Below are 9722 nucleotides of genomic sequence, written 5' to 3' on the forward strand. Positions count from 1 at the left end.
GAAGGCCTCAGAGGGAAAGGGGTGCACGGTGACCAGACTTGAACAATCCGAAGGCTCTTCCCAGTTTCCTCTCCCCACCTCTTATCACCTCACTTCCTCTAGCACCGTGAACCCCTCTCACCCAGCCCTGCTCCCCAAGGAGCACGATGAAGAGGAAGGAGCCCCAGGAGGAAAGGGAAGGGTTAGGGTCCCCCGGGGCCTGCATCTGCTCTCCTGGAAGCAGGTGCTGGGGGCGTGGCCTCTGCAGCCCCCCTTGAGCGCTGTGCCCCCCCCCCCCGCCCAGGTGCTGTCGGTGCCCCACCGCCGCCTGGTCTGCTGCAGCCGGCTCTTCGAGGTGACGGACGTGAACAAGCTGCAGAAGCAGGCCGCGCATCAGAGGGAGGTGTTCCTCTTCAACGACCTGCTGGTGGTGAGCGGGGACCCGGGAGAGGCGGGGCCCAGAGTGGGCACCTCGTGGCTGATCCCCCACATCGCAGGGGGCGGGGGTGGGGAGCCCAGGCAGGTGAAGCCGAGGCACAGAGAGGTCGGGTTCTCTCTCACGGGTCCCCAGCCCTGGTGGAAACGAACTAGAGCTCAGAGCATCCGCCTCCCGCTCCTGCCGGGAAACCTGCGGCAGAGCGTGTACAGGGCTGCATGTCGGTCCCTCGGCCCGGGAGGTACAGTGGGTCTGAAAGGGCAGGTGCTGTCCCCGGGCCTAGGGCGATGCTGGTGTGTGTGCGAGTGCGTGTATGTGCGCATGTATGCACACGTCTGTAGGTGCTGGTCCTCTGCTCTTTGAACCCAGGTATCCATTCAACACGTGTGTGATGAGTGTCTGCTCTGTACCAGGCATTGTCCCCAGTGCTGGGAAGCAGCCGTGAAGGGGACGCCTGTCTTTCCCTCACACCCCCCATCCTCCCCACCCATGAGGCGGACTGGCACTCCCTCTAAACCTGTCCCAAATCGAACGACCCCCGCCTGAGGTCCGCCCCCGTGGGGCAGCGGAGTCAGCCCAGCCCGCACACCCACCTCACCTGCCTCCACACCTCCCCTCTGCTGCTTGGCCCCTGCCTCCTGGCCAGACTCCATCCCTCTCAGGCCTCGATCTGCTCTGGAAAATCTCCCCAGACTGCACGACCCCTTCCCTCCCCTCATTTAGTTCCAACACCCTTCCCGCCCACCCCACAGGAGGCCCACCCACTCACTGTCCAGTCTCACTAGACGTCACTTCAAAACATGCACCAGTTTCTGCAGTTACCCTATTTATCCATTTCTTCACTTTGCTTTTTCATTTCTTCTGCGTATTGATTGATCCTCTGATTGATTTACACCCGAGGGTCTTCCTCCACCAGCACCAGCCCCTTGAGGACAGGGCTCCCCCCTCCTCTCCTGGGCCCCCAAGCCCAGCTCATCTGTATATGGAGCAACTGCTACCCGAGCTCTCTTCTCAGTAGGGAAGGGAGATAGAAAATAATTAAGAAAACAGGAGTTCCCTTTGTGGCTCAGTGGAAACAAATCTGACTAGCATCCATGAGTACACAGGTTCAATCCCTGGCCTTGCTCAGTGGGTTAGGGATCCAACATTGCCATGAGCCGTGATGTAGGTTGCAGATGCGGCTCAGATCTGGCATTGCTGTGGCTGTGGTGTAGGCTGACAGCTACAGCTCCAATTCGACCCCTGGCCTGGGAACCTCCATATGCCATGGGTGCAGCCTTAAAAAAAAAGACAAAAAAAAAATTAAGAAAACAAGTGAAATACTATCAAACTGGGGAAGGTACCATGAAGACAAGGCAGGGTGGCAGAATAGGGTACCTGGAGTTAAGGTGAATTTCTTCCCCCTTTATTTTGTTTTTGTTAGATAGGATGATCAGGGAAGGAGTCTCTAAGGAGGCAGCATTTAAGATCTAAGTAATAAGAGTAACCCAGCTGTGCAAGGAGAGTTGTGGACGGAATAGCAGATGCAAAGGCCCTGTGGTGGGACCGAGCCTGCCCTGTAGAAGCTACAGCTATGGCCTGAACATAAAGCCAGCAGGGCAGGGGCCAGATCAGGTGGGCCTTACAGACCAGGGCAAGAGGTGTGAACTGGCCTCCAAGTGCAGTGGGAATGGCCACTGGAGGGTTTTGTGCAGCAGAAACTGTTTTGATATTGTGAGTTTGCATATGTGGGGGGGGGTGCACGTGTGTGTGTGTGTGTGTGTGCGCGTGCGCGCGCGCAAATGTACCCTCAGCATGTAAGTCGGCATAAGTGTGCATGTCTTCCTGTGTGTTTACTTGGGTTCACAAGAGCCTCTGGCTGTTCACTCATCCAGGTGTGTAAGGCATGTTTACATGAGTGCATACGTCTCAGGGTACCCCGTCTCCCTCTCTTGGACAGATCCTCAAACTCTGCCCCAAGAAGAAGAGCGCCTCCACGTATACCTTCTGCAAGGCCGTGGGCCTGCTGGGCATGCAGTTCCACCTCTTTGAGAACGAGTGTAAGTCTCAGGCCCGGGATGTGGTGGAGGAGGGAGGGGGAGGGGTGGCCCTGAAGCGGGCCCTGCCTCCCCTGCGGCTGCTCACAGCCCCTGGGGGCCTGGGGTCTGGTTTCCAGATTACTCTCATGGCATCACACTGGTGACCCCGCTCTCGGGCTCTGAGAAGAAGCAGGTGCTGCATTTCTGTGCGCTGGGCTTGGATGAAATGCAGAAGTTCGTGGAGGACCTGAAGGAGTCCATCGCGGAGGTGACGGAACTGGAGCAGATCCGGATCGAGTGTAAGGATGTGGTCCCCCCGAGACTGGTCAGAAGAAGCAGGGTCCCTTGGAGACAGACACTCCCTGCCCCCGACTTGGAGCGAGTGCGGCTGAGCAAGGCCCCTCCGGCCCTCCCCACCCCCAGCCCCACTGCACCACGGCTGATGGATGGTTGGTGATTAAGGCGAGGCACACGAGAGCGTGCACTCATGTGTGCACAGGTAGCCAGGCCGTGGGGCTATGTGCCGGCCCCTCAGAACCGAGCACTCTGCTGAGTTTGACCAGGACCCGCAAGCCGGCTGGCCCTAAAGACAGGCATGCAAACTGAGGGGGACTGGGCCGGGCGCGCCTCTTCCCACAGCGCCCCCTGCATGGCCTCGTCCTCGATCCAGTCCATCAAGCTGGTTGTTTGATGTCCTTCGTGTCTTTTAACCAGAAATAGTAACCCCCCCCCTTAGTTTTTCATAACATCGTCTTCTTAAAGAGTCCAGGCTGGCTTTCTTTTTAAAAAAATATTCTTAAATGGCTGTATCCTGGTATATGAAAGTTCCCGGGCCAGGCACTGAATCTGAGCCACAGCTGTGGGAATGCCCAATCTTTTAACCCGTTGCACCGGGCCAGGGAGTAAGCCTGCACCTCCACGTCAACCTGAGCGGCTGCAGTTGGATGCTGAACCCAACTGCACCACGGCAGGAATGCTAGGGTGACTTGCTGACTGCCCCTCATCTTAAAGTTGTCTTTCTGTTCCTCTGAGGAGCACCCAGATTCTTTTTTTTTTTTTCCCCCTGGTCTTTTTAAGGCCTCACCCATGGCATATGGAGATTCCCAGGCTAGGGGTCCAAATGGAGCTACAACTGCTGGCCTACACCACAGCCATGGCAATGCGGGACCCAAGCCTTGTCTGCAACCAACACCACAGCTCACGGCAACACCGCATCCTTAACCCACTGAGTGAGGCCAGGGATCGGACCTGTGTCCTCATGGTTGCTAGTCAGATTTGTTTCCGCTGAGCCACGAAGGGAACTCCAGCACTCAGATTCTTGATTGCTCCAGGTCAAGCATTTTAGACAATCTGTGGGCCTCTCCATCTACTCAGGTGGTTTACTGGTTGCTTCTCTGTTCAAGAAAAGAGCAGTGATGCCCTGTGGTCTCCTCCCACCTGCTAGCTTCCCTATTGAAGCATCACAGTGGCTTAAGAGAGTCTTTAAAGGAAAATTAAACAAGAATAGATTCAGAAACTAAAACAGGAAATAAAAATAGACTCCAGGCCTGCCTTATATGGCCACTTAGTTGAAAAGTATTCCTAAATCAGTATAAATCCATTAGGCAGGAGGAAAGGCGGTGCAGGTCTTTGAGCAGGGAGCCAGACACCAGGGCGGTGCCATTTCGTCAGTATCCTTGGAGCACCCACTGTGCACAGGGAGGCTGCAAGGTGGGTGTTGGTGCCCAATTCACAGATGAGACTCAGAGCCATTAAGGGATGTGTCTAAAGTACGTGGTAGAAGCAGAGGCCCTGACACTAGCATTTAAATCTGATTCTCTCGGAAAGTGAGAGGATAGCTTCTGTTTATAATGTCCTAAGAAAACAAGGAAATCAGGCTAAAACAAAAAGCCAGCAGACCAGACTGTGTACCTAACTCAGTAACTGCCTGGGAGTAAATTCCTTTCTGCTCTCCGTTGGCTACTTGAGTTCAGGGCTGGAACAGACTCTTTGGAATGCCACCTCGGCTGCTGCCCGTGGACATTCTCAAGGACACGCCCTGAAGAGGCTTCACCTCTCATCATCAGAATGTCCCAGACGAGCCCACAGAGCCTCGGAGCACAGTGCCCATGGGCAGGCACCAGCGTGGCTGGTGGAGGCCCCTTTCCCTGACCAGCCTGTCCCTCCAAATAGGAAGGGGTGGCTGTCGCTGGCATCTGAGCATCAGGGGTGAATGTCCTCTCCTGTGTCCAGAGGGCAGGGGGGTCGGGCTGGCTCATCCCTGCTCCTCTTCTTCAGGTGGAGAGAAAAGGAAGAAAGCTGAGGAGAGAGGGAGGGCTGGTGGGGAGGAAAGGAAATAGAGAAGTAGGGAAAAACGGCACCGAGTCCCCTGTGTTCAGCGCTTGCCACGTGCCTGGCACTGGGCTGGACGCCGAACCTGTTGTGTTGTTGCTGCCACATCTTCCCATGAGGGGCCCAGTATCGTCTTCACCTACAAATAAGGAACTTAAGGAAGTTCAAATTCAGGCAGTAACAAAACAAGATTTGCATACAGGTCCCTCGGACCCATTGCATATCATCACCACGCTAACTTCTCCAAAGCCAAGGTGGCCCCTCTGGGGGCAGCGGAACAGCTCCCCCTTCAGTAAAAATACTAAGTATTGATCGACGGCCTGACTCAGACAGTCGGCACAGATGGTTCTAGTGGGGGGTTTGCAGGCTGGTGTCCCTGGATTGTAGGTGACCAGAGAGGCAGAGAAGGGGACCCAAGAGAAGAGCTTTAATAAAGGCAACTTGAGCGATGTCTCCTGAAAAGGAGAAGCTGAGGGTGATTTAATAATGGCTGTCAGATCTCCGAGGAGGGTAACTGGCCGTTCTCCAGCTCCGCCCAGAGAAGACGGGAGGAAGAGCTTTACAGTTGAGTGAGAGGAATTAAAACTAAGCAGCCAGACAGACTCTTGCTGGGGCCTTGGGTGCCTGGGGCCTCCTCCTGGGGGAGCTCAGCCGGGGTTGATGGGGATGGGCAGGCTGAGCGGCATCAGCGGTGCTGAGGCTGCGGCGCCACGTGACCCTTAGATCTTGTCAGAGTAAATATTTACTGAGCACCTGCTGCAAGCCCGGCCTTGGTATATGTCCTCCTGTGATCCTCTTAATGATGCTCTGAAGTGGGCACTGCGGTCCTCTCAAGCGAGGCACAGAGAGGTCAAGTAAGTTGCCCGAAGTCACACAGCCTGGCAGCATCAGAGCCGGGACGCAGACGGAGCCAGTCTCTTCCCCGGCCTCTCTGGCAGGGGCTGCCCTCCCCATACACCCATGGAGGCTCCAGCCGGCCTTGAACCTGCCATGAAGTGGGCCCCTGTCTTCTGGAGCCCCTCCTCCTGCTCGCCCCTCATCCTCCACCCCGCCTCCACCCGTACTGGCTTTTAGGATTGCTCTCTGCTCACGAGCCTCTCGTCTCCCAGGGGAGCTGGAGAAGCAGCAGGGAGCAAAGACACTGTCCTTCAAGGCCAGTGGAGCCCAGGTGGACCCACAGTCGAAGCAAGGATCGCCCACAGGTGAGTGCCAGACCCCAGGCCTCCTGCTCCAAGGAGGCCACTCAACACCCCTGGCCGTGGGGGCCTGGGGGACTGGGGTGGGGAGACGCCATTCGCCGGCCTCATCCCCTGGGCCGCAGCAGTGGGCCTGTGGAGGAGGTGGGAGACAAACATGTCCACTCACAAACTGCACTGAGGCCCAGGGGCGTGTGAGACGTCACTGGCCACCCTGGGGGAGTCAGGCCAAGGCCCCGACCTCCCGGCCAGTGCCCGGCCCCGGCCGCCTCCGCACCCACACCCCTTCTCTCTGAAGACGGCGGTTCTTGGGGGCTGGAGGGATGATGAAGGGAAACCGCGTGAGAAAGATGACGGCTGGGAGCAAGGTAAGAAGGTGGCCAGAAGGGTCTGGAAATCTTGCTCTGCCCCATCAAGATCTTCCCCTGATAAGCCACAAACACTCTCGAACCCCAGGCCCAAGTCAGCCCACCCCGAAACTGAGGTGAACCCTCAAACCCAGTTTCTCATATGGTTTCTTCAGGTTGAATTTTTCACTCCAGACAAATCAAGCTGGCTTCAGATTATATCACCTTCGGCCACATCTCTAGTCCTGCCTCCTCCTCCGCTGCCTCCTTTCCACCTCCAGCCCATCCCCCTCCCCACTGGCAGGGAGACAGAGAGAGCGACCTCCACCCCCCACCTGCCCCAAATGAAAAGAATTACGAGAGGCGACCTGAGAAGGCAATCCCACCCCAACAAAACCCTAGCACACCATCCAGAGCTGTTCACTAATTAATTACTTCAGTCGTTTATCCTTACACTTAATGAACATTTATTGAGTGCCTGCTGTGTGCCTTGCGCTGAGCCCTGGAAAGCCAGGCTCCCAGCAAGACATCAGCTTGAGCGGAGACACTCCAGTGGCTCCATGCTGGTCCCAACTCTCCAGGCTCCCCCGCCCCGTTATAGCCCAGGCGCCACCCAGATGCTGTGACAGCATCACAGGACTGGTCCTAGCAGCTGGGAAATGAGATTCATTTTCCAAGCTGCGTGGAGACCCTCGCTGTGATGTCTCCTCTGTTTATGGGTCTGATCTGCCCCCGTGCTTTGTAATTCTCCACCCTCTCCCCCTGGTGTCCAGCCAGCCCTTCAGTTCTGTAAGGTCACAGCACCCGCTTGTTTTCACAGCTGTTTCAACCCTGGAGTCAAACCTCAGCTGTGATTGACTCCCAGACGCATTGCCCCACCCTCTGCATCCCCACTGGCCCCTTCCAGAAGCTACAGCTCCTTCAGGCCCGGACACGCATCTCCAGGGTCCATCAGTTCCCTCCCCCTTGGGGGTGTCTCCGTTCCCAGCGAGGGCACAGCTTTCTCTTGTGCCACAGAAAGCAGAGGGGTGGGCACAGCAAGGGGGCTGGCGCCCTCCCTCTGGGTGTGAGAAATCAGAGCCCACCCCCACCCCTCCTCAAGGGCCCTGGGATGCCTGCTGTGGGTGGGGGTGAGAGCCAGGAGTGACTGAGCCGGAAAAAGTCATCAAGCTGTCCCCAGGGGTCTGTTGGGCCTGGCGCTGTGCCAGGCTGTCAGAAAGCCCTCGCAGCGGTCACAGAGCCGTCATCAGCCCCGCGTTGGGCACGGCTCATTGACTCCTCCCTCCTTGTGGCTCAGCCAAGTAGCAGGAACAGGAGAGGAAGGCGGCCCCTCCCTCACAGAGCCTGTGCGGCAAACACAGAGGAGCCCCCTTTTGTTCTGGGCACCAAGAATCATGGCCTTCTGATAACCGGCCTACACAATCCATCCGGGGCGCTCTTAGTGTGGGTGAAGGAGGCTCAGCAATGCCCAGCAAGGAAAAATGTCAGAGACCTTCTAGTCCGTGGGGGCCCAGAGAGGTGGAGCATCTTGCCCATAGTCACACAGCTGTTAAGTGGCAAAGCTGGGCTCGGATGCCCCCAGGTCTGCGTCTCAGTCCCAAGTGTTGGGGCTCCTGCCCACCACACTGAATCGCAGGGATGCTTGCGGGGGTGTGGGGCAGGGGAGGCAGGGTGTCTTCGGGATGGGACGGTGGAGAATGAGCCCTGTGCTCTTTGCATTCAAAGCCAAAAGGGAAGCGGCGCCGGGGGAGAAGGCGGCGGAGAGCTCGGTGGAGGTGAGTGGAGGCCTGGCTGCTCAGGTGAGTGAGTCTGTGTCCCCTGCCCTCTTCTCACTGTCTCTGTTGTTTCTCTTCTCAGGTTTTAATCAATGCCTCCCCAGCCCGACTCACCATTTTACCAATTTCAAGAGATACAATTAAAAGTTACTGCTAGCCTGGGTAATGCCACTCTTCCAGCGCCTAAGCTGCACTGCCCGCCCCATTCCCCAGCCCGCTGTCCCCGCCGAGCCCCCCAGGCCAGCTCCTAGACTAACGCATCCAGATGCAGTCCTGACCCCCCCTTGGCACCCCTCCCTCAATCCACCCGCACACACTCTTGTGGTCAGAGCCCAGCGTCCTCTGTAGGAGAGAGCCTGGCCCCTCTGAGCATCTCCCCCTTAGTCCAGGGGCAGAGCCTGCCCTCCCAGATGCCTCTGGGGAACGTGGGGACTGGAGAGTGGGGGCAGCTGGTCCCCCTAGAAAGCTGGCCATGCCTCGGGCTGTGTAGAAGGAAACGGGCAACCTGGGCCTGGGTTGCCCTGGGGCTTCTCCCGGGGGAGCTGGTACTCGAACACTGTCCATGTTGGGGGAAGGGACTGGAGAAGTAGCAGCGGCAGCTTGTGGCCCGCCAGGCTCCCGAGTGTCCCCTGGGAGTGGGCATGCCGTTGTCCTGCAAGCCTCCCCCTGGCTCCCCTCAAACTGCAGTGAGCCCCTCCCTTCTTTCTGCCAGGCCCCCCAGGACCCTTCCTGCTCACACGAACTCCTCCTTTCCCCACCCGCAACTCCAAGCTGGCAGAGCCCCCACTTAGGGCTCTGAGGGCAGAGCCTGACGAGGCTCAGGGAAGCCCCAGGACACCCCAGGGGAGCCCAGCTTCTCGCTCTCCCCACGGCCCCCACCCCCCACACACCTGTGTCTGGAGGAGGCACCTTCCCACGAGGAGCTTCCTGCCCCTGCAGCTGACAAGCCCCCAGGGTGGGTATTCCATCCCTTCTCCCCATCTTCCTGCAGCCGCCCATTCTCAGCCTTGCACATAAACACAGTTACCAGCGCTCCGGCCCTGCCCGTGCCTTGGCCCCACCTGCCCAGGGAGGACAGCGATCTGGGGTCCTGTTCCCCGACTCCTCTTCCCAGAGGGCCAGCCACATGGCTATCTGCAAGGCCGCCAGCGCCAGCTAACCCCGGGGCCCTGCCAGCCTCGCTCCCTCCTGCCCTGAGGGCAGCCCTGCCGCCCTGCCTCTCAGCTGGACCCTGAGCTCCCTTGTCCTCTTCCCCCTCTGTCATTGCCTGGCCGCCCTGCTGGCAGGCACCTCTCCAGCTTCTGAGCTGTGGAACCCGCTATCATGTGCCATTCTTTCTCTCTCCTCCTCTCTGTCTCTCTCTGTTTCTCTTTTTCATCAGCAGGGAGGTGAGGTGGGCTCAAAATGAGGGAATGTTTGGCTGCCACTGCCTGCTTTTCCACTAACTGGAAAGATGAGGGTGGTCCAGGCTTGGCAGGGTGGGGGCAGGTGCAGACCGTGGAGGGGGGAGGCAAAGAGGAGGTGCAGGCTGAAGCCAGGGCTGTGGCCACCTGGGGGCTCAGTGGGCCTGGACCGGGGCGGGGGGGCTGTGCATTTGCCTGGGACGGGACTGCTATAAAGTCTGGAGGAAAGAGCTGGCT

The 9722-nt window shown here is 58.1% G+C and overlaps 1 protein-coding gene across 1 annotated transcript in view; it reads left to right on the top strand.

Annotated features, from left to right (window-relative positions):
* IQSEC3 (IQ motif and Sec7 domain ArfGEF 3) overlaps positions 1 to 9722 on the top strand; it is a 92066-nt gene that overhangs the window by 77537 nt on the left and 4807 nt on the right. Inside the window, exons 9-13 of the mRNA XM_047787839.1 lie at positions 284 to 409; positions 2355 to 2454; positions 2571 to 2732; positions 5874 to 5966; positions 8033 to 8082. Coding sequence (XP_047643795.1) covers positions 284 to 409; positions 2355 to 2454; positions 2571 to 2732; positions 5874 to 5966; positions 8033 to 8082 — 531 coding nt within the window. The remainder of the gene's footprint in view (positions 1 to 283; positions 410 to 2354; positions 2455 to 2570; positions 2733 to 5873; positions 5967 to 8032; positions 8083 to 9722) is intronic.

Source organism: Phacochoerus africanus, chromosome 7 (assembly GCF_016906955.1).
Source record: "Phacochoerus africanus isolate WHEZ1 chromosome 7, ROS_Pafr_v1, whole genome shotgun sequence".
Classification (NCBI taxonomy): domain Eukaryota; kingdom Metazoa; phylum Chordata; class Mammalia; order Artiodactyla; family Suidae; genus Phacochoerus; species Phacochoerus africanus.